Source organism: Jaculus jaculus, chromosome 14, assembly GCF_020740685.1.
Source record: "Jaculus jaculus isolate mJacJac1 chromosome 14, mJacJac1.mat.Y.cur, whole genome shotgun sequence".
NCBI lineage: Eukaryota > Metazoa > Chordata > Mammalia > Rodentia > Dipodidae > Jaculus > Jaculus jaculus.
The window spans coordinates 5,356,795-5,381,640 of NC_059115.1; the positions used below are offsets into that span (position 1 = coordinate 5,356,795).

General features: G+C 48.8%; 1 protein-coding gene across 1 annotated transcript; it reads right to left on the reverse strand.

Moving 5' to 3' along the window:
- Window positions 1–840: 840 nt before the first annotated feature.
- Meiosin (meiosis initiator) lies at window positions 841–18,374 on the reverse strand. The gene is made up of 13 exons (XM_045134203.1): window positions 18,316–18,374; window positions 15,079–15,160; window positions 9,401–9,512; window positions 7,891–8,025; window positions 6,510–6,746; window positions 5,711–5,819; window positions 5,044–5,144; window positions 4,461–4,616; window positions 4,112–4,158; window positions 2,565–2,726; window positions 2,256–2,482; window positions 1,576–1,665; window positions 841–991 (listed from the first exon to the last, which is right to left on the reverse strand). Exons 1-13 carry the CDS (start codon window positions 18,372–18,374, stop codon window positions 841–843), a joined length of 1,668 nt encoding a protein of 555 aa, XP_044990138.1.
- Window positions 18,375–24,846: the final 6,472 nt, after the last annotated feature.

The following is a 24,846-nucleotide window of genomic DNA, read 5'->3' on the forward strand; positions in this document are numbered from 1 at the left end:
TTAGTTTTTTCGAGGTAGGGTCTCACACTAGCTCAGGCTTACCTGGAATTCACTATATAGTCTCAGGGTAGCCTTGAACTCATGCAATCCTACCTCTGCCTCATGAGTGCTGGGATTAAAGGTATGCGCCACCATGCCCGGCTCTTTGTTTTTTGAGATAGGGTCTTGCTGTGTAGGCCAGGCTGGCCTTGAAAGCCAGTCTTCCTGCCTCAGCCTCCTAAGTGCTGGGCTTACAAGCATGCGTCACCACAGCTGTCTCAAGACTGGCTTTCTGGCCATGCCCTTGTGAAGGCTGCTTCCTGAGGAGCGAGGGCTAAGTATAGACAAGTGGACTGGAGAGGGATTCTCACCTCAGGAGCAAAGGGTCTGACAGTGTGATTTGTGTGGAAGGATCACCCAGAGCCAAGGGAAAAAGGGACACTACTCCTATCTTCCTTGCTGGTATGGTAGGTAACAAGGGTTGTACTTGCTTTATTTTACTTAAAACAATAAATAGTCTATAAATAGAACTGGAGAGGGAAGGGTGAGGCAAGGATGAACAGGGTCGAAAGCATTTGATTCTGGGGGCAGGGGAGCCCCTCTTCAGTCATGTTACCTCTTGCATTTCATCTGGGACATACTTCCGTGAGACAGGGTGGTGTAGAAAGGGGTGTATAGGGCAGAGCACTAAGATGTACTTAGGGTCAATAAATATACCTATTCCCAATCCTGTTGGAATGGCCAGGTCATCCACTGAGCAGGTGCTGAGGCTCAGGGGACAACAAGCACACCTTCCATGGTACCTGCGACCAAACAAATGGGGGAGCCCAGGGGAGGGGAGAGACCTGTGGGCCGTCCTGCTCACTGGCACTGAGGAGCGGGCAGGGAGGCTTTGGCCTTCTCGGCCAGCAGCTGGTAGAAGGGCTTGGGCATGTCCCAGTCCTCGTCGCTGCTGGAGTTCTCCTGCTTCACGATGCGGTTGTGCTGGCGGCTGAACTTGCGAGCCTTGGTGCTGGGGACAGAAGAGGCAGGCAGGAGGGTGGTTCCTCATTCTCTGTCTGCCACCTAGGTCCTACTAGTGCTCTACCCCAGCAATAACTGTGCCAGGACTTTGGAGAGGCCAGAGCTTCAGTCCAATGGGAGTGAACTCTAGGCCTCCAAGTCATGACCTCTAGACAGGACTTGGCCAAGGGCTCCTCAAGCAGACTAGAGGCTTCAGGGGTCAGGATGGACACAGGCAGGAAGAGGCTGCTTGGAGTTGGAGGAGGGGACAGATGACCAAGAGCAGGGACAGAGGAAGCTGACTGACAGGAGAATAAGGCCATGCTCTGAGAAGCTCAACGGTGGCAAAGCAAAAGAAAGTGAAGCACAGGTCTAGGGCTCCAGAGAAGCTCTTCCCCCGCCCCTCTGCTGCACCGTGGCCACTCACCACCTCCCCAAATCTTTCCTAAGAATCTCTGACCCACAGATCTTCTGCCTAACAAACTCCCAGCATGTTTGCAATGCATAAAGTAGGCGTGAGTGAGGCACTGAGAGGAGGAGGAGAGGGGTCAGGGGCACTGTGCCCCATCCACACCTCTGGATGGGGCATCTCACCAGTACGGTCTCCGCTCCTCAGGGGTCATCACTCGCCACAGCTGCGCCAACTCCTTGGTGGCCTCTGTGGATGCAGTTCCAGGACAGGCTCTGGGACAGGAGGGAGGTCAGGCGAGAGCTCTCAGCAACCCTGTCTTTGGTGCAGGCCCGCAATGTGGCAAGGGGCACCAGCCCAGCTAAGGACTCCTCTCTCCTATCGTGCTGTCCTGTGAGCCCCCATTGCACCCTCTGGAGTAAGGGTGGGTGTCGCAGGAAGCATGGGATACCTGCAGCCACCACTCTGGCTCTCACTGTGGCTGCCCAGAGCTGGCAATCTAAACCAACCCCAAGAACGGCCAGAGACAAGGCTACTCTGCCAGGGGTCCGATTGTACTGCACTGTAATCTCCTGGGGACAGTCAGCCACAGATGTGGCTCAGTATACTGGAGGATGATACCACAGGCCCCTGGATAGATCCAGCTCAGAGCCAGCCCCTCCCAAGGGCAGCCACACCCACCTTTTTCTTTAAGGTAACCCCAGCCTATTAACTTCCTCTTTCCTCAAGTATGAAGTCAGAGTTGGGCTCTGCTACAATAGACAATGCCAGCCTGGGACCCAGCAGTCATGTGCCTGGGTGTGGGAGTGCGCACAGGGATGGCAGGGCCCTCTCTCTACTGCGGCCACCAATGCCCCTCACCCACCGGATGTACTGCTTCCGGTTCATCCTGCAGAACATGATGAAGCCATTGACACACTTCTTCTTCACCTGGCCCAGGCAGGGGGCTTTCTTGCCCTCCCTGGGCTTTGTGGGGCCGTGGCCCTTCTTGCTCTTCCTCTCAGCTATTGAAAGGGCCAAGGCCTGCTGGCTGGGGGTCCATATGTGGTCTTCATCTTCATCACTGGAGGACTCGGGGTTGGCCAGCTTGTCCTGAGCAAGACAAACTGCTGAGGAAGGGGAGGGAGATGAGGCTGCCCTCCTGCTTCCCAGGGAAGTGGGCGGTCCCCCTCACCTCCTGCCTCCACAGGGACTCTGTGTCTGAGAACTCAGAGCCCGAGCTGGGTGGTGCCTTGCTGTCCTCACTCAGCGGGAGGTAGCAGTGGTCTATGGAGACCAAGGACCGGCACAGGCCGTGGGTGTCAGGGTGGCCTGAAGGTGCCTCGGAGGGTATGCCCTGGACCACAGTGAGGGAGAAGGATGGATGGGGCAGGGGGTATCCCCTCGCTCCCTGATTTTCCAGAACATGTCATGAACAATAGAACCAGCTCAAAGACCCTCAATTGCCTGCACAGACCTTGAGGCATCCAGAGTTCTCAGAGGGCTAAGGGTGCCCGCTCAGTGGGGACAGCTGCCTCCTCTGCTAGGATGGACCTAACCCTCACTGAGAAGCAGGGATGTTGCCCAGTAGGTTGGTGGGCTTATTTTTTTCTTATTTTTGGTTTTTCAAGGTAGGGTCTCACTCTAGCCCAGGCTAACCTGGAATTCACTATGTAGTCTCAGGGCGGCCTCAAACTCATGGTGATCCTCCTACCTCTGCCCCCCAACTGCTGGGATTAAAGGCATGTGCCACCATGCCTGGATTTGGTTTGTTATTTTTTTAAACAATTTTATTTGTTTATTTGAGTCAGAGAGAGATACAGAAATAGGCAGGTAGAGAGAGAAAGAGAAAATGGGTATGCCAGGGGCTCCAGTCTCTGCAAACAAACTCCAGATGTGTGCACCCCCTTGTGCATCTGACTAATGTGGGTCCTGGGGAATCAAACCTGGGTCCTTTGGCTTTGCAGGCAAATGCCTTAACCACTAAGCCATCCCTCTAGCCCTGTTTTTTTTTTTTTTAATTTTTGTTTATTTGAAAGAGACAGAGACAGAGAGTGGGTGCGCCAGGGCCTCCAGCCACTGCAAATGAACTCCAGACATGTGCGCCACCTTGTGCATCTGGCTAACGTGAGACCTGGGGAATCGAGCCTCAAACCGGGGTCCTTAGGCTTCACAGGCAAGCGCTTAGCCACTAAGCCATCTCTTCAGCCTCTGGTTTGTTATTTTTGAGAAAGGGTCTCATGTAGTCCAGGCTAGCCTTAAACTTCAGATCCTCCTGCCCAAACTCTGAGTGCTGGGGATCTAGGAGTGCATCACCCCATCTGGCTGGGAAAGGCTCTCCCTAAGCATGGAGCTCACCACAGTGGCTGAGAGGCCCTCTTTGCTACTGAGACAACTGCTTTTGTTTCTTACTCCAGGAGCAGCACTGGAGGAGGACTCAGCCAGCAAGACTGGAGCTGAAACTGCCAAGGTCACCCAGGACCAGAAGGGGCAGCCCTGTCTCTTCCTGGCCCCACTTCTGGTTGCACTTTCTTTACATATGAAATGAAGCCACAAGACTCCCTGTTTGGCAGAGGAGCTGGAAACTAAGACAGGGTCTTTCCTAGGCCTCTGATGGGCAGCAATGAGGTCAAAGGGGGGGGGGGGCGGGAGGCAATGAGGATAGAAGTGGTGAATTTGGGAGGGAGGGCGGGATAGGCAAGAGCCCTTGAGTGAGGGACCCACAGGGAGGACAGAGCCTACCTTCTCCTGGGGAGCCTCTGATTCACAGAACACCTCTTCAAAGAGACCTAAGGAGAGCAGAGTGCTCACTAGGACACAAGTCTTTGCTCATGGCTGTCCCACTCCACAGCTTTCTCCTTTGGGGCTTCCCTGTCCATGTCTAAGCCTAGCTCATAAGCTGGCTGCTTCCTGCTCTGCACTTCTGGAGTCTCTTCCTCACCCCGAGCCAGAGGCTGCCCTGTGCTGGGCTGTGGCTCCCCAAGGCAGGGCCTGGGCACCCAGCATGCCTTGCTTAGGCCTGAGCACTCAGCAGGTAAGTATCCCCATGTTTTGAGTGTGAACAAAGTGTCCTCCCACCCTGGTCACCTACCTTCTGTCAGGAAGTAGGTTTTATCTTCCAAGATATGATCTGGCAGTATTTTGCTTGGGGAGTTGAAGAGGGAAGGGCTGAGGTCTAAGATCTTGCTCGAGTGGCCTGTCACATACCAGCTATTGATTTGGGTAGGCCCCAAGGCCAGTAGGTTCCCTGCAAAGGAAACACTAGGCTCAGGAGTGTGGTCAGAAAGTGCTCACCCAACCTCCGATGTAGCAGTGGGCTTTGTGCACATAGGGACAGACACTGGGGAAAGGTGACTGTCACTCAGAGTCTTAGCAGGCGGAATTAAGAGAGGCATGCTGCTTCCTGGCATGATGTTAAGGGTAGCCCTCCCCCCCCCAAGCAAAAACAGGAGCAGCAGTTCTGTGTAAAGGTTCTGAGGTACTGTCTGGGCTCTCTGGGAAAATGAGATGATGGATTAGGAATGTCTGGCGTGGCAAACAGTGGCAGAGAGCACTTGCCATCCCTGAGTTTAGCAGATCGCCAGCCTCTTTCCTGCTTTTCCCTGGAATAGAAATCCTCAGAATGAAGGTTCTAGAAGGCTCACAACTCCTGTACGGAGGAGAGCTGTAGTCACCATTGAGGCTGTCCTTGGAGGTCCAGGCAAGAAGACAGGGGTCAATGTCTGGGGCTTCGTTGTCCACATCCCTGCCGGACTCGCACAAGACCAGCTCCTGCCTACAAGGGGCAGATACAGAGGCCTGGGTGGGGCACCGCTGTGTGCAGGCCCCAGGGAGCCTAATCAGCTGGGGCTCCTATCCCTAAGGAGCTTCACATCTCCTTGGGGAAGCAAAGTAAGCAGACACTAGCAACAGCGGGAGATGTGCTAGGGGGCCTCAAGGCAGGACGAGGGGACAGGTACTGAGTAGGCAGGAGGGAGGGCAGTTTCCCAGGTAGAACAGGATGATGGCAACCCCAGTAAGAGGGAACAGAGTGATAAGCCCAGAGGGGGCCCACATAAGGGCTGGGAATATTTGTGTTGTCCTGTGTATGTTTGGCAGGGAGGACACAAAAGAGGGTGGACATGATGAGGTTGGGCTGCTGACTTCCCCCAGTGCCTCAGGTTCTTTCCCAGGGGAGGCAAGAAAGAGCTCTGTCCCCATGGACACAGTCAGGGACTTTGAGGACAGAAGTTCCGGTGTTCCTAAGACCTCACATCAGCCATCACCCAGGCACTGCAGACGTGAGCCCACCCTATTTCTCATCATGACAGACCACACCTAGCACCAGGAGGGTTTCCTTACCTGACACAGGGCTGTAGCTTGCTGAGAAAATGGGACTTTTCAGTCTTTCCCTGGGTCCCGATGTCAACATTAGGCTTATCATCCTGGGTCCAAACCATGTAACATTCACCTGGGAGAGGGTAGATCAGGATAATGATGCCTGCAAATTGGGCTCCCAGATGCCAGGGACAGAGAGGGGGCAGGCTCTGCCACCCAGCTTCCCCCCACCACCGACAACCCCAGCTAAAGCCTTAGGTGTCAGTGCCTCGGTATGAGGCCAGGGGTGCTTCGGTGAGCCCAGGTTATTTGATTCCCGTATTTCTAGTAGAAGTTCTGTTGAAGATCAGCACCAAGGAATGGTCAGCCCTGTTCGAGGAACTAGAATGCACTGCAAGGCAAAGTGATGTGCCCACGGCCACTAGAGCTGTGTGGACCCCCTTTAGTGGACTGAGAACGTGGTCACTGCTGTGTCATGAGCACTAGCATGTGGCATAGCCCAGAGGAAATGTCCAAAGTACAAGGGCACAGAAAGGAGCAGAAGAAGCATGTGCTCTGAGACCACAAAGCTAGCACCAGGCTGGTCTGGTCTTTCCCACCCTCTCTGCTGGAGGCCTCCCCCTGGTGCAGTGATGGGGTCACACTGAAGCATACACATAAGGATGACCCCAATGTTTTCCTTCTCTTATACACACACGAGTGGGCATGACCTATGAAGTGACAGGCAGTGCCTTCCCTATTCCCCGAGGTGTCCCCAGCTGCTGGGACTGTGCCAGAGGAGTATGAAAATAACAGCAGGTTCCTAGTGAGAAAAGGGACCAACTTGTGACATCACAGGCGATGGTCTCGCTGGCTATATCCAGGAGCATCAGCTGAGCTACTCCTCCTCCATCACCTCCAGACAAGGACAATGTGGCCATGGGCTGATCGCAGGACTGGGGACATCTTGGAGTGGTAGAGGTCACCCCACTTCCTTCCTCCTGGCCTGGGGATATCAGGAGCTTCTCAGGCAGGTCCAGGGTCAGACAGCGGCGAGGCTTTGGGGTCCAGGCTGTGCATTCTGAGAGTAGAGATGGAAGTAAAAACTCTAGGTGGCCATCAAGCTGTCCCCAGAATATGACTCAGGTGAGGTCCTCAGGTGCTCGGGGCTTACCCTGTGTGTCAGCGCCTTGCCTCTCTGTTTCTCCCCAGCAGCTCTGTGCATGCCCAGATCCTCAAGCAAAAGGACATAGTTCAACCCCATCCACACAACTCAGAGCTCTTTTAGAAGCTTGGTACGGGTCTGCAGAGATGGCTCAGGGGAAGAGTGCCTACTGTACAATCACGAGGACCTGGGTTCCATCCCTAGAACCCAGGCACAAAGCTGGGCATGGCCACACATGCTTGTAACCCCAGACCTGAGGTGGGCAGAGACAGATGAAATATCAGGGCTCACTGGTCAGCCAGTCTGGCTGAAAAGAGCAGCTCCAAGTTCCATCTCAAGGAAATAAGGCAAAAGAGTGACAGAGGATGCTCTCTCTGGCCTCTTCATGCGTGCACACTGGCACATGCATCTGCATACACACTCTTGATATGCAGATGGTCTGATGTCCCACCCCACATTGATGAGACTGGATTTCTGGGCATGTGGCATGCACAGGAAGTTATTTATTTATTTGAGAAAGCGAGAGAGAGAGAATGGGCATGCCAGGGCCTCCAGCCATTGCAAACAAACTACAGACACGTGTGCCCCCTTGTGCATCCAGCTTGCATGGGTCCTGGGGAATTGAACCAGGGTCCTTTGACTGTGGAGGCAAATGCCTAAACCACTAAGCCATCTCTCCAGCCCCACAAGAAGTCTTTAACACCCAAAAGATTTACTGACTAGGCTCTAGTCCTACTTCCCAGACATGAGCAGCAAGGCCTCAAAGGGGTAGGGCTCACCAGGACTGGTGCTCCATAGTTGGATCTTTCTATCACCTTATAACCCCATGTTTTGGCCCAAGAATAACAAATAATGGCAGTGGTGTCCTTCTGGGACTTCACAGTGCCTACCACGTAAATATGGCTTGTCAGTGTGTGGGCAGGCACTTGTGACCTTGAGATGGCCTGTGGCCAGTGGCTGTCCCAGTGGGAAAGCAAAGACACAGAGGTGAGTGCATCCTGGAGAAGGAGGCTGCTCTGCTCTGATCTCCTCCGGGTGCTGCCCTACTGATGACACGTACCTGGCACGCGGGTGAGCTTCTTTTTCCGTGGTTTCTGGTAGGTGCCCCGAAGGTGTGACTTCTGAGAGCTTGGGGAGCTGGAGGGAGTGGACAGTGTCCGCCTAGCTGGGCCTGTAAATGGGTCTTGACCCAGCCCTGTGGGTTAAAGGACACAGGTCAGATCCCACCCCTGATCTTACACATTTTTGACTTCCAGGCAAGGCTTCCCAATGCTGGACTCAGGGCAGTCCCAAGTAGACTCTACAAATGAGGCAAGTAGGGAGAGAGAGAAGAGACAGCGCTTCTGTGACACCATGGCCCAGAAGTAGCAGTACAGGCAAACAGAGGCGAGGGCGCATGCTTTTTACTTGGCATCTGAGAGGCTGGGGCAGGACAGTTGCTACAAGTTGGAGGCTAGCCTGGACAACATTACAAGACCCTGCCTCAACAAAACAAAAAGAGAAAGAGAAAGAGAAAGAGAAAGGAAGGAAGGAAGAAAGAAAGAAAGAGGAAGGGCCAGGCATGGTGGTGCACACCTTTAATCCCATGACAAGGGAGGCTGATGTAGGAGGATCACTGGGAGTTCAAGGCCACCCTGAACCTACAGAGTGAATTCCAGGTCAGCGTGAGCTAGAGTGAGACCCTACCTTGAAAAACCAAAAAAGAGAGAAACAAAGAAAGAAGGAAGGAAGGAAGGAAGGAAGGAAGGAGGAGGGAAGGGAAAGGGAGGGCAGGGAAAGAGAAGAGAGGAGAGGAGAGGAGGAGAAGAGGGAAGAGAAAGGCAATGAACCTGACTGGGATGTGCCCTGGCTCACATCCTCGGGTGGTTCTCATCTCCCTCACTGCTGTGTAGGAAGTCCTTCTGGGTCTCCCCTGCTGCCCTAGCCCCTGCCCTCCTGCCCCGTGCCTCAGGTTCCAGTCACATGTGTACTCCATTGGATGGCTGCATGCTGCAGGCACCACGTTCTGTTTTAGCTCACTGCCACATCGAATACAATACCCACGACAAGCACGGCAGGGAAGGAGGTGCTAAGGTGAGTCCCTCACTTGCAGATGACAGGACTGGAACCCAGGTTACAGTCTGAACCAGGATCTGGCTCAGCAGCCACCACATGCCCCTCTAGTCACACCCATTGCTCACATGCTCTCGCCCGGAATGGTTCTGCGGTCTGGCAGGGACTCCTTGTGCTGTATGAAGGCCCTGCTCCCAGGTCCCTAGTTTAAGTTTCCATGGCATCTTTCTTCTGGCTTGTTTTCAAGATAGGGGTTCACTGTATAAACCGGGTTGGCCTGGAGCTCACTATGTAGCTCAGGCTGTCCTTGAATTGCATGTAAGTTTCCTCTGTGATGCCAAGTGTGAACCACCACACCTGGTTCTCCCATGGCATGTTGTAAACTCTCTGGCACAGTCCCACAGTCCCAGACTGAGATGCCAGGGGCAAGGAGAGGAAGATGTCACTAGGTATCCCTGACAGGCAGGACAACACATGGCACATAGTAGGCAACAGGAAACAATGGTGGAACTGCTTACCTGAACACCCATCTCTGCCCTCACTGGTGTGCAGCTTGAGCAAAGCCTTGACCACGTCGATGCTTCTCTGGAGGTACTGGATATAGTTCAGGACATGCAGCAGAATCTCCTTCTACAGAAAGACAGGGTTGGGAGCTGAAAAGGGCGGCTCCCATCTGTCACCCCGATTCCTTGGGAGGCACAAGCAGTAGGATTGAGAGTCCAAGGCTATCCTAGACTACAAAGCCAGATCCTTAATTGCATAAGAGCCAGGGTTCTGGATAGCCTGAAGCCCCTGGGAACCGTCACTAAGAAGGCCCTGGCATCCCATTCCCCTGGCAATATCTCAGTGGGCAGTGCCACTCCTACTCTGCTCAGCCCTCAACTTGTCCCAGTGAGCTAGGGGTTATAGCTGAGGAAACTGAGGCTCAGAATGCTAAAGGGGTTTGGAAAGCTGAGGCAGCAAGCTGGGGCAGCCTGCACATACTGTGCAGCTTCTGACCCCAGGGCCTTGGCTCAAGTACGCCCCTGCCAAAGCCCCACTCTTCTCTCCAGACTCCTCCCTGGCCTGTTTCTCCTCTGAGCCTCAGCATGGCGATCTCCTTTTCCAAAGGAGGCCTGTCTCCTGATCCTTCTCATCCAGGCTGGGTCAGCTGCCCATGTCTTTGCATTCAGTAGCACACACTGGGCCTCTTTCCATGAAGGCATTAGCCACACTTCTTTTTATGGTTTTTCAAGGTAGGGTCTCACTCTAGCCCAGGCTGAACTGAAATTCACTATGTAGTCTCAGGGTGGCCTCAAACTCACAAAGATCCACCTACCTCTACCTCCCGAGTGCTGGGATTAAAGGTGTGCGCCACCACACCCAGCTCTTAGCAACACTTATATATCATCTATTATGCTGTTCTCTCCCACTGACTTTGAGCTATATGATGGTGAGACAGTGACTGATTTCTGTTTTCCAAGAGCCCAGAATAAAAAGCATCTCAGCTGGGGACTTCGTGTGTGTTTGCTGGGGGAGGGTAATGCATGTGTGATGTTCATGTGTGGGGAGGCCAGAGGTCAGCATTGAGCGTCTCCCTCTATTGCTATCCACCTTAGTTATTGAGACAGGGTCTCTCATTAAACCCAGAGCTCACAGACTCAGCTAGTCTAGCTAGCCACCTTGCCCTGGGGATCCGCCTGTCTCCTCCCACCCAATGCTGAACGCAGGCGCACGTCACCACCTTGGCAGCTGCGCATGCACTGGGCATCAGAACTTCAGGTCCATGCACTGGTTTGGCAAGTGCTTTACTGCCGAGCCAACCCCTCAGCCAGGACTCTAGAGTGCATTTTCTCAGAGTCTTGGCCAGCAGGTAGGCACCACCACCCACTCACTGAATCCCACTTGAGCTGTTATTGCAGACATGAAAATGAAAGCTGAGGTCCAGGTGGCAGAGCAAACAAGACAGGTTTCGTTTGCCTACACAGAGCGTAGAGTCTAGTGAGGGCAACAACTCACAGGTCATTCTGCATTAGAAGGTGGGAGTCGTCCTCGGCCATACCACCCTGACCATGTGGGATCTTGCCTGATCTCAGAAGCTATGCAGGGTCAGGCCTGGTTAGTACTTGGATGGGAGGTGAGTGTGATGTACAAGTCTGCAATTCCTCCTCTCTCACTCTCTCTCTCTCCTTGCAAAAAAATACATAAGCTAAATATTTTTAAAAATATTAGGGCTGGAGAGATAGCTTAGCAGTGAAGGCACTTGCCTACAAAGCCTAAGGACCCATGTATTTTTTTAAATTTATTTTTAATATTATATTTTATTTATTTATTCATTTGATAGAGAAAGAGGGAGAGAGAGAGTGAGAAGTGGAGAGAGGGAGAAAGAATGGGCACACCAGGGCCTCCAGCCACTGCAAACTAACTCCAGACGCGTGCGCCCCCTTGTGCATCTGGCTTATGTGGGTCCTGGGGAATCGAACTTGAGCCCTTTGACTTTGCAGGCAAATGCCTTAACTACTAAGCCATCCCTCCAGCCCCAGGACCCATGTTTTACTCTCCAGATTCCACATAAACCAGACGCACAGATGAGGCAAGTGCAAAATTGTACATGCCCACTAGGTGGCGCAAGCATATGGTGTTCAATCAGTGGCTGAGGTCCTGGCACACCAATTCTCTCTTTCTTTCTTGCACACACTCTCTAAAAAATAAATAATAAAAACGAATAAATAAGCCGAGTGTGGTGCACACCTTTAACACCAATACTCAGGAAGCACAGGTAGGAGGATCACCATAAGTATGAGGCCTGCCTGAGACTACATAGTGAATTCCAGGTCAGCCTGGGCTAGAGTGAAACTCTACCTTGAAAAACCAAAATAAGATAAAATAAAATAAAATAAAAATAAATTAGCAAATGGGTGAGACTGTCTTCACTAGGGTCTCCAGGGATTAAGTTTTTTAAATTAAAAATAAATAAGCCAGATGTGGTGGCACACGCCTTTAATACCAGCACTCAGGAGGCAGAGGTAGGAGGATCGTCCTGAGTTCAAGACCACTCTGAGACTACACAGTGAATTCCATGTCAGCCTGGGCTACAGCGAGACCCTATCTCAAAAAAAAAAACAAAACCAAAAAAAAAAAAAAAAACAGGGCTGGAGAGGTGGCTTAGTGGTTAAGCGCTTGCCTGTGAAGCCTAAGGACCTTGGTTCGAGGCTTGATTACCCAGGACCCATGTTAGCCAGAGGCACAAGGGAGCACATGAGTCTGGAGTACGTTTGCAGTGGCTGGAGGCCCTGGCACGCCCATTCTCTCTCTCTTGCTGTGCCTCTTTCTGTCTATTACTCTCAAATAAATAAATAAAAATAAACAACAAAAAAATTTCAAAAATTCTTTTTAATTTGTTTGGGGGGGGCAAATAGAAGACAATGTGTGCACCTGGGCCTCCAGCCACTGCAAACTCCACAGCATGTGCCACCTTGTACATCTGGCTTTATGTTAGTACTGAGGAATCAAACCTGGGTCCTATGGCTTTGCAGGCAAGCACCTTAACCACTGAGCCATTTCTCCAGCCCTAATTTTTTTTCAAACATTAATTTATCATGGAAAATGCTAATAAAAATTTTTAAAAAAAGAAAAAAAAAGGAGACCTTACCTGGAAAAACAACAACACTAATAAACATATTTAATAAAACTGAAAAAAAACATTAATCTATTCATTTATTTGAGATACAGAAAGACTGAGAAAGAAATAGAGAATGAGCATGGGTGCACCAGGGCCTCCTGTCACTGTAAAGGCAATCTGGACATATGCACACTTTATACATCTGGCTTTATGCAGGTACTGGAGAATTGAACCTGGGCCATCAAGCTTTGCAAGCAAGTGCCTTTAATGGCTGAACCACATTAAAAAAAAAATTAATCCTGGGGCTGAAGAGATGACTCAGTGGTTAAAGACACTTGCTTGCAAAGTCTGGTGGCCTGGGTTCAAGTGCTCAGTACCTACGTGAAACCATATGCATAAAATGGGGCTTGCATCTGCAGTTCATCTGCAATAGTGCCCATTCTCTCTCTCCCCCCCTCTCGTAAACAGAAAAAAGTACTTTTGGTTTTCTGAGATAGGGTCTCACTCTAGCCCAGGTTGACCTAGAACTCACTATGTAGTCTCAAGGTGGCCTTGAATTCATGACGATCCTTCTACCTCTGTCTCCTGAGGGCTAGGATTACATGTGTATGCCACCATGCCTAGCAAAAATACTTTTTAAAAAGGAGGAAAAACCTGGGAGTGATGGCTCATGCTTTTAATCTCAGCTCTCAGGAGGCAGAGGTAAAAGGATTGCCTTGAGTTCAAGGCCACTCTTAGTGAATTCCAGGTCAGCTTGGGCTAGAGTGAAATCTTGAAAAACCAAATAAACAAATAAATAAATGGAGAAAAAAAGTAACAAGATCACAGGATTTTCAAGATAGTACCTTTTTCTTTTTCTTTTTTCTTTTCTTTTTTTTTTTTTTTTTTTGGTTAGCATCTCTAATGACAGGGTGCAACAGTTGACACTCACTGAAATGAAATCTTTTAACTGTAGCATACAAATGTTACAGTTATGACTCCTCTAAAGCCAGGCAGTGGGGTACTTTCCTGATTTCCCTACAGAAAGCTCAGTCTTTTTGTTTGGAGACAATGTCTTGCCATGTAACCCAGGCTAGCCTGGAACTGGTGATCCTCTAGCCTATGCCTCCTGAGCACTGGAACTGTAGCTAGAAGACTCAGTTCTGACGCTTCAAGAACATGGGCTTGAAGCTAAACCTGCAGGTCAAATCCCAGAGACTGTCTGAACAGAGGGAATTCATTCAGTCATCCAACAAGAATCTAGTGAACATTGAGTGATCAAGTTATTGAGGACACAGGTCTTTGGAATGGTCTGACTCTCCCTCCTCCCCCCTCAATACTAAGGCCAGCTGGGTACCTCTGGGCAATTTAAATCCTTAGGAAGTCCCCTCCCTTCTTCCCTTTCTCCTTCCCTCTTTCATTTATTTATTGTTGTTGTTTTGCAGTAAGGTCTCATCCTAGCCCAGGCTGACTTGCAACTCACTCTATAGCCCCATCTGGCCTTCAAGGCATGGTGATCCTTATACCTCAGCCTCCTGAGTGCTGGGACATGCTGCTCAATTTCTTTAAATCAGAAGGTGAGCTCGCCCACACATCCCTCACAAGCCTTGCAGAAAGGCTAAGTAAGCGTACTACCAGCTGTGGTGGCACAGGCCTGTACTCCCAGCACTACAGTAGGAGGGTAGGAGGACTGCCACAAGTCTGAGGCTGTGCTGGGCCGTGTAAACCAGACAGGGTTACACAGAGAAACTTTGCCTCAAAGTGAAAAAGGGGAAGGAGGAAGAGGAGGGAGGGCTATCTTATCAAAATACATTGTATACATGCATAAAATTGCTAAAAATATTTCATTAAAAAAGAAGGCAGCCGGGTATGGTGGCTCATGCCTTTAATCCCAGTACTTGGGAGGCAGAGGTACGAGGATTACTGAGTTCAAGGCCACCCTGAAACTACAGAGTGAATTCCAGGTTAGCCTGGGCTAGAGTGAGACCCTACCTCAAAAAAAGAAAAAAGAAAAAAAAAACAAAACAAAAAGAAGGTAGGCTGGGGAGATAGCTGAGTGTGTAGGAGTGTTGAGAATTGAATTCACTCAGAGTTCAATTCTCCAGTAACCATGCAAACAGCTGATTAGGGCCAGGTATTCCTGTTACCCCAAGCCTGTGGGGAGCAGAGACCCCTAAGTGAAGGAGGCTGAAGAGTGGGAGGAAGCAGCTGCGAAGCTGGAGGGTCCAAGCCCCTAGGCCTGATTTCTGGCTCCCCTATCCCTTTCCAGTCCTCACCTGTACTCCCACCTTTCCTGGGGAATGAACCCCCAGAGCTGGGGGCGGGACTCAGTAGTAGAGCTTGTCTAGAATCCACAGTGAGGCTGGTGGGTTCAGCTCAGAGGTAAAGCACTTGCCTTGCATGAGTGAGGTCCTGGTTTCATTACTAACATGGTAAAAATCCTCCAGGCTTCTGATCAAGGAATCAGACTCCCAGAAATCCTCCTTCAAGCAGGACTATTCCATTCCCATTTGAAGGATGTCACTGAAAAGCCTGACTAGATTTCTCAGGACAGGACAGGACAGGATAGACCCTGCTTACTACTATCTGACACCCTGTCTTCTTCAGTCCCCACACCTTGGTCAGCTTCTTTGTGGTGTTCATGGGGATCAGCAATTCTAGCTCTCGGAGTTTGCTGGTGTGGTTTTTCTTCTCCTTCCTGTTTAAGAGAGAGAGCTGAATTAGGTTAGGACATCTAAAACTGATTTTTTTTTTTTTTTTTTGACACAGGATCTTCCTATGTAGCTCAAGCAGGCTGGAACTCCTGGTGATCCTCCCCCTTCAAACTCCTAAGAACTGGCATTAGGAGCATGAGCCACCACACCCAGCTTTAAAACTGAATTTGGCACCTGCTCCCAAGCTTCCTGCCTCAGCATTCCTATGTCAAAATGCTTCCCCAACCCCCATTTGAGAACACCCAAGATGGAGCCCCAGGCATCATCAGGACTTGTCATTCTTCCATGATGTCTGGACCAACCATCCTTCCTCCCTCCTAGTTCATGTCTGCCACCCCGACATCCTCACAGGTCTCCCAGCCTCCCATCTGGCCTGTAGCCAGCCAGACTCTCTATGGGAGGCAGCTGGAGCTCTCTGAGGCACAAATTTGACCACATCAATTCCTTGCTTCACACCCCTCAAAGACATCCATCCATTTGCCATGGATCGAGTTTACATTTACGTATTTAGTTAGTTCTGATTTTGTTGGAGACAGGGTCTCTCTTTGTAGCCCAGGTTGGACTCAAACTCATGGCAGTTGTCTTTTCCTCCTCCTCCTGCCCCCTCCTCCTCCTCCTTTTGGTTTTCCGATGTAAGGTTGACCCAGGATGACCTGGAATTCACTCTGTAGTCTCAGGGTGGCCTTCAAACTCATGACGATCCTCCCATTTCTGCCTCCTGAATGCCTTTGACTAAAGATATGTGCCACCATGCCCGGCATTGCAGTCTTCTTGACTGACTTGACCTCCAAAGTGCTGAGATGACCACACCTGGCTGGGGTCACATTTAAGCCCTCCGTGCAGTGGACAGTGCATTTCCCTGCCTGGCCCAGGTGGCTCCTCTAGTTCCATCCTTACTTTGGCTCTTTTGTATAGGGTGGGTGAGGTCTCAGCTCTTGTGCCCTTATGTCTCTGATCTCTGGCCCAGGCTGTCTGCTAGGTGAGGGGTCCTGACTCCCAGGAACCGAGCACTGGGCTCTGGCATGCTGCAGGAACTCATCATGTGCTTGACAAATGAAAGAATGAATAAAGCCCTGAAGACAGTTGGCTCTAAGGTAACTTCCAGGCCCCGATCCCTGATCATAATTCATCAGATTCCCAGGGACACACAGTGCCACCCACCTCCTGACAAATAGATGCTGCTCCTGTGACTCCTGCAGGGCTGCCCATCACCTGTCACCCTGATCCTTGACCTTTGTTCTTCAGGGACCGTGTCAGTTGCTACTGCTCATGTCATCTTCTCCCAGAATAACTACTTTGTGTCATGTGAATGGCCACTCCTCAATGCCCCTCAATTACAGACGTAGGTTAGCTCCAGCTCACACCCATGCAGGGAAGTCTCTCCCACCAGGCCCTGCGCTGGGCAGCATGGAGAGGAAGAGGGTTGACTTAGTCACTGACTGTAGTGCGTGGGGCTCAGCATGAGCAACACACTCATCTTTCTAATCAAACTCACAGGAAAATCTTTCTGAGTTGGGAGTATGACTCCATGGTAGAGAACTTGTCTAGAGTTTGCCAGTGAAAGCCAGGCATAGTGGCATATGCCTATAACCCCAGCACTCAGGAGGTGGAGTCAGGAGAATCAAAAGTTCAGAGCTAGCTGGGCATGGTGGTGCACACCTTTAATCCCAGCACTTGGAGGCAGAGGAGGAGGATCACCATGAGTCTGAGGCCACCCTCAGACCACATAGTGAATCCAGGTCAGCCTGAGCTAGAGTGAGACCCACCTCAAAAAAAAAAAAATTATATTAAAAAGTTCAAGGCTGCTGGCCATGGTGGCATATACCTTTAATCCCAGTACTTAGGAGGCCGAAATAGGAGGGTCTCTGAGAGTTCGAGGCCAGCCTGAGACTACATAGTGAATTCCAGGTCATTCTGGGATAATGCAAGACCCTACCACAAAACAGCAACAACAAAATGTTCAAGGCCATCCTCAGCTACACAGAGTTCAAGGCCAGTCTACGTTACATGCGATCCCATCTCAAAAAAATAAAAATCAAAGAAACAAAAAACAGACTCCTCAAAGCCAAACACAGAGAGGGTTGGGAAGATGCTATTGGTGAAATGCTTGCCACACAGGTATGAGCATCTGAGTACAGAACGCCAGTGTCCGCAGAAAATCTGGGCATAGTGACATAGGCCTGTAACCCCAGTCCTAAGGAGACAGAGACAGATGGGTTCCTGGAGCCTGCTGCCTAGTTAGTCTTAGTGGGACATGTGAGTTCTAGGTTCCATGAGGGATCCTGCCCTCTCAAAATAAGGTAAAGATGGGCTGGAAAGATGGCTCAGCAGTTAAGTGCTTGCCTATGAAGCCTAAGGACCCCGGTTCGAGGCTCGATTCCCCAGGACCCACGTTAGCCAGATGCACAAGGAGGCGCACGCGTCTGGAGTTCGTTTGCAGTAGCTGGAGGCCCTGGCGTGTCCATTCATTTTCTCTCTCTCTACTTCTTTCTCTGCCTGTCTATCACTCTCAAATAAATAAAAAAATAAACAAAAATATTAAAAAAAATAAGGTAAAGATGCCTGATGTTAACCTCTGGCCTTCACCCATGCGCCCATATGCATATGAACATGCATATACACTTGCAAGTACCATACGTAGGTACACACAAAAAGAATTCACGAGTGAGGGGCCAAGTGTGCTCCTTTTAGTGGCAGAATACTTGCCTAATTTGCTTGAGGTCCTGGATTCCATCCTGCATGCTACAAAGAAAAGAAACGAATTTTAAAAAGTGTATTTCACCCATTCTTTCCACAATTACCAATCACCTATTATGTGCCAGGAGCTCTGGCAGGCAACAGGGATAAAAATCTCATCAGCCCCATCCTAGAGTTACAGTGTAGTCAGAGGTAAGCTCATTACCTGAACCATCAAAAACAAATGTGCAACCACAACCAGAACAAGATAGGTAGTGTGCGTGTGTGTGTGTGTGTGTGTGTGTGTGTGTGTGTGGTGCGTGCACATATGTGCCCTTGCAGTATGGTGGGGATACTCACCGGCGGTGGCTGGAGCAGAGCTTCAGTGTCCTGCTCCGTCATTCTCCTGCAGTTCTGTCTGAGCTGGAGTCTCTCACACTCATACCAGAGCTTGCTGTTTTACCTGAGCATGGGCAATTCCCTGGTGTCTGTTCTCATCTCAGGACTAATGTTACAGGCCATGGCCAGCTGTTTATGTGGCATCTGGAGATATTGACTCAGGTGGTCTTGGGCCTCCTCAGGCCCGAATATGTGCACTTAACAACTGAGCAATCTCTCAAGCCCATGGTATGTATTTTTTGAAAGGGACACTGTAAATGAAAACGCAGGGTCTCTTGTTTACAAACTAAGCATTTCAGGATGGAGAGAGCAAAGCACATCCCATGTGACAACACAGGTCAGATGCCCATGAATTTGGCCCTGATGATGGCAAAGGCACTACTTTGATCTAACAAATGAGGAGCCAGTAATACAAAACTCTGACCTGGTCGATGAGGTATTTCCTGAGGAAGCAGCCTGGACCTATTCTGAAGGATGAGTGAAAATGGACAGGTGGCTGGGCTTGGTGGCGCACACTAATCCCAGCACTTGGGAGGCAGAGGTAGGAAGATCGCTGTGAGTCTGAGGCCACCCTGAGACTACACAGTGAATTCCAGGTCAGCCTGGACCAGAGTGAGAACCTACCTCAAAAAAACCAAAATAATAATAATAAAAATAAAAAATAAGGCCAGGCTGGAGAGATGGCTTAGCAGTTAAGGTGCTTGCCTGCAAAGCCTAAGGACCTATGTTCTACTACAACTCTCTGGATCCCACTTAGTCAGACTCACAAAGGTGAGGCAAGTGCAAGGTCACACATGCCCACTAGGTGGCTCAACCACCTGGAGGATAGGATTTAATGGTGAAATAAATTTTTTTTTTTTTTTTTTTTTTTTTTTTTTTTTTTTTTTAATTTTTATTTATTTATTTGAGAGTGACAGACACAGAGAGAAAGACAGATAGAGGGAGAGAGAGAGAATGGGCGCGCCAGGGCTTCCAGCCTCTGCAAACGAACTCCAGACGCATGCGCCCCCTTGTGCATCTGGCTAACGTGGGACCTGGGGAACCGAGCCTCGAACCGGGGTCCTTAGGCTTCACAGGCAAGCGCTTAACCGCTAAGCCATCTCTCCAGCCCAAAATAAATTTTTTTTTTAAAACAATTTCTTTTTTTTTAAAATTTTTATTTATTTATTTGAGAGTGACAGACACCAAGAGAAAGACAGATAGAGGGAGAGAGAGAGAATGGGCGCGCCAGGGCTTCCAGCCTCTGCAAACGAACTCCAGACGCATGCGCCCCCTTGTGCATCTGGCTAACGTGGGACCTGGGGAACCGAGCCTCGAACCGGGGTCCTTAGGCTTCACAGGCAAGCGTTTAACCGCTAAGCCATCTCTCCAGCCCGAAATAAATTTTTTAAAAAGCCTGTTGGGTTTGCCTCAAAAAAGAAGAAAAGAGAAGAGAAGAGAGAACAGAAATCCAGGATTGGTAGCTCATACCTTTAATCCCAGCATTAAGGAGGCTGAGGATGAAAATCACCATGAGCTTGAGGCCAGCCTGAGCTACAGAGTGAGTTCCAGGTCATCTTGGACTACTGTGAGATTCTACCTCAAAAACAAAACAGGGAGCTGAGCATGGTGGCACACACCTTTAATCCCAGCACTCAGGAGGCAGAGGTAGGAGGATTGCTGTAAGTTTGAGGCTTCCCTGGGAGACTACATAGTGAATTCAAGGTCAGCCTGAGATAGAGTGAAACTCTACCTCGAAAAACAAAAAACAAAAACAAAACAACAACAGCAACAAAAACCCAGGGGCTGGAGAGGTGGCTTAGCAGTTAAGGTGCTTGCCTGTGAAGCCTAAGAACCCAGGTTCGATTCCCCAGTAACCATGTAAGCCAGAAGCACAAGGTGGTGCATGCATCTGGAGTTCATTTACAGTGGTTAGACTCCCTGGCTTGCCCATTATCTCCCTCCCCTCCCTCTCTCATAAATAAATAAATAAAAACCAACTGACTAAACTAAAAAAAGAGAAAGGGTGAATTGTCATTTGTCAGAATGACTTAGGGGAGTGCCTGACAGTGGAGTGGGGTACATTATTGAATGAGTACATGGGTGATAATTATTGTTGCTTAACCCACACCCAGTCCCCTTCTCTGGTAATAGCACCTCCAGTGTCCTTTGGGCAACTCCTCCTCCTCCATTTTCAGTGCATGTGGTTCTGAAAGACTGTCTCCATCTCCCTTTCCACATGGAGCACTGAACCAAGCAAGGTTCTTCCAGGGGCAATTACCATGGCTGGCTCCAAGTTGGGGTTGTAACATCAGGTTTGAGGAATGAGAGTCAATCTTTCTTTCTTTTTTTTTTTTTTTCCATTGAGGTAGGGTCTTGCTCTAGCCCAGGCTGACCTGGAATTCACTATGGAGTCTCAGGGTGGCCTCTAACTCAAAGTGATCCTCCTACCTCTGCCTCCTGAGTGCTGGGATTAAAGGTGTGCGCCACCACACCTGGTTAGAGATACTTACTTAAATTTTTTTCTGTGTATAGTATGCTTGTGTGCATATGCATGTTTGCATGTGTGTAGTACACATGTGTGTGTGTACACGTGTATGGAGACCAGAGGTCAAGGTTGGTATGTCTTCTTTATTCTTTGTGACAGGATCTCAAATTGAACCTAAAACTTGATTCAGCTAGACTAGCTAGCTAGTGAGCTCCAGGAATTCCCTGTCTCATGCCTGGTATTTAGCATGGGGCTCTGGGAATCCAAACATAGACCTCATGCTTGTCTGGCAAAAACTTGAGCAATCCCCAGCTCCAAGATATACCTAATTTTGAAGCTATAATATGAATGAGTGCTGGGGCTATAGCTCAGTAGTTTTTGTAGCATTCATGGGTTCAATTCCTAGCACCAAAACAAAACAATACAAAAAACAAACAAAACAAGAAAACAGAATTGGATGGACAGTGCTTAGGGAACAGTAGGGATAAAATGTATTCCAGCTGTTTTTCTTTATCCAGACTTTGGATAAGAGGGAGAATCTGCCTCCCCAGCGCTGGAATTAAAGACGTGCATCACCACACCCGATCCTGAGAATTTTTTTTAAAATTTATTTATTTTATAATCCCAGCACTCGGGAGGCAGAGGTAGGAGGATCACCATGAGTTCAAGGCCACTCTAAGACTACAAATTAAATTCCAGGTCAGCCTGAGCTAGAGTGAGACCCTACCTCGAAAAACAACAACAACAAAAAAATTATATGAGAGAGAGAAAAGAGGGAAGGAGGATATGTGTAACAATGCCAGGACCTCTAGCCACTGCGAATGAACTCCAGATGCATGCACCAGTTTGTATATCTGGCTTTACATGGGCACTGGGGAATTGAACCTGGGCCATCAGGCTTTGCAAGCACACACTTTTAACCACTGAGCCATCGCTCCACCCTTAGAATTCTTTCATTCAGGAAATAAATTCAGGAATATTCTCACCTACTTCCATGTGGGTTGTTGTAAGGATTATCAGATAAAATGAAGGGTTAAGCCCAGAATCTGACAACAGTAAATGCCAAGTAAACATCCTGCTGTCATTGTTCTGTCTAAGCAGCAGCTGTTAGGGAAATGGGGGAGTGCCATTACCTGTCACCAGGAGCCAAGGAATTGACTATGGGCTGATCTTGGAAATACAAGTGTCTGCTGGAACCTGACATCTGCAAAGAGGAAAACATAATTGTTAGTGACACCCTGGGATTCCAGACTAAATGGGAAATATGATGGGCACATTTCATTTTCCCCATAGTGCTTCTTTGAAAGTACCCAGTGATCCCCAAATAGAGTCCTCCATTCTTATAACCAGAGAACTAAATAAAAACACTAGGGCTGGAAAGATGGCTTAGCAGTTAAGGTGCTTGCCTACAAAACCAAAGGATGCTGGTTTGATTACCCAGGACCCACGTAAGCCAGATGCACAAGGTGGTGCATGCATCTGGAGTTAGTTTGCAGTGGCTGGAAGCCCTGGCACACCCATTCTCTTTCTCTCTCTCTCTCCCCTCACTGTGCCTCTCTCAAATAAATAAATATATAAACAAAATATTTTTAAATGTTTAAAAAAACCTTAAAACTCTAAGTGGAAGATCAGAAATGCCAAATTATAAATTAATTTATTATTTGTTTGTTTTTAGAGGTAGGGTCTTGCTCTAGCCTAGGCTGACCTGGAATTTACTATGTAGTCTCAGGGTGCCCTTGATCTCACAGAGATCCTCCTACCTCAGCTTCCCGAGTGCTGGGATTAAAGATGTGTGTCACTAAGGACAGTATAAATTTATTTATTTATTTATTTATTTATTTATTTACACATGTGTGCACATGCCTGGGTCTTTTGCTGTTGCAAACAATTGTTTGTCCAGCTTTACGTGAGTGCCTACGGAATTGAACCCAGGCTAGCAGGCTTCTCCCAGGGTGGCAGGCATTGCAAGTAAGTACCTTTAAGCACTGAGCAATCTACCCAGCCCATTCAAATTATAAATTTAATTTGGATGTAGGACTAAAACAGAGCTGGAGAGAGAGCTCTGTGGCTTAAGGGTACTTGTTTGCAAAGCCTTTTGGCCCAGGTTTGATATGCTAGTACCCATATAAAGCCAGATATACAAAGTGGTGTATGTGTCTGGAGTTTGTTTGCAGCGGCAGGAGGCCTTGGCACATCCATACTTACTTTCTCTCTGTTTCCTGAAATAAATGAAGATTAGGGCTGTAGACATATCTCAGTGGTTAGGGTGCTTTCCTAAAAAGCCTAAGGCCAGGTTTGATTCCCTAGTATACACATTAAGTCAGATGCTCTAAGTGGCTCATGCATCTGTAATCCATTTGCAGTGGTGGGAAGCCTTGGTATGCCCATACTCTGTCTTCTTTTCTCTCTCTCTCAAACAGATAAATAAATATTTAAAACATAAATGTTAGGGCTGGAGAGATGGTTTAGCGGTTAAGCACTTGCCTGTAAAGCCTAAGGACCCCGGGTCGAGGCTCAATTCCCCAGGACCCACGTTTGCCAGATGCACAAGGGGGCGCACGCGTCTGGAATTCGTCTGCAGTGGCTGGAGGCCCTGGTGTGCCCATTCTCTCTCTCTCTCTCTCTCTGCCTCTTTCTCTGTCTGTTGCTCTCAAATAAATAAATAAAAATAAACCAAAAAAAAAAAACCATAAATGTTAAAAAAAAAAAAAACTAAAACAGCTGAGCGTGGTGGCACACGCCTTTAATCCCAGCACACAGGAGGCAGAGGTAGGAGGATTGCAGTGAGTTTGAGGACAGCCTGAGACTACAGCAAATTCCAGGTCAGTGTGGGCTAGAGTAAGACCCTAGCAAGAAAGAAAGAAAGAAAAAAAAAAAAAAAACTAAAACAGGAAATTCCTAAGTTTTTATCTGAGAGCTTAGATGTCAACAATGAAATGCCAGGTGCCTAAATAGAGATTATCCAGCCTGAAGTCTGTGTCTTGAGACCTTCAGACTTATATTCACACACAAAAGCTGACTTTAAACTCCTAAAACAAAGAACTAGAACCCCAAATGAACTCCCAAACTTACAACCCTAAAATCTAATACTGATTTTAGATAATTTTAGGTCCCTAAAATACCAACTTTTGACCCTCAAATAAGACCCTCATCCTAACATCAAGAACACATAACACAAACTTTATTTTTTCAGATAGCTCATTTCATTCATTTTTCATATTTTATGCTACTTATTTAACTTTTTAAATTATTTATTTATTATTTTTGGTTTTTCAAGGTAGGGTTTCACTCTAGCTCAGGCTAACCTGGAATTCACTCTATAGGCTCAGGGTGCCCTCAAACTCACAGCAATCCTCCTACGTGGCCACCACCCTTGGCTTATTTTTTATTTTTTGAGATGGGGTCTCACTCTAGCCCAGGCTGACTTGGCATTCACTCTGTAGTCCCAGGCTGGCCTCAGACTCACAGTGATCCTCCTACCTCTGGCCCCCGAGTACTGGGATTAAAGGCGTGTGCCAACACGCCCAGTTAATTTTTTTAATATTTTATTTACTTATTTATTTGAGAGAAAGACGAAGAGTGACAGAACGAGAGAGTGAGAGAATAGGCATGCCCTGGTTTACATGGGTCCTGGGGAATGGAACCAAGGTCCTTTGGCTTTGCAGGTAAGCACCTTAACCACTAAACCATCTCTCCAGCTCTTTCATTTTTTAAAAAATATTTTCATTTATTCATTTATTTGCAAGCAGACAGAGAGACAGAGATAGTGAGAGAGAAACAAAGAGAATGGGCACCTAGGGCCTCTAGCTGCTGAAAACGAAGTCTAGACAAATGAGCCACTTTGTGCACCTGGCTTTCCGTGGGTACTGGGAAATGGAACCCTGGATGTCAGGTATTGCAAGAAAGCACCTTTAACTACTGAACCCTCTCTTCAGCTCTATTTCTTTTTTCTTTCTTCCTTTTTGAGGTAGGGTCTCACTCTGTTCCAGGTTGAGCTGGATTTCATTATATAGTCTCAGGGTGGCCTCAAGCTCACGGCGATCCTCCTACCTCTGCCTCCCGAGTGCTGGGATTAAAGGCGTGCACCACCACGCCCGGCTTCCATTTCTCTTTTCTTAAGAAATATAT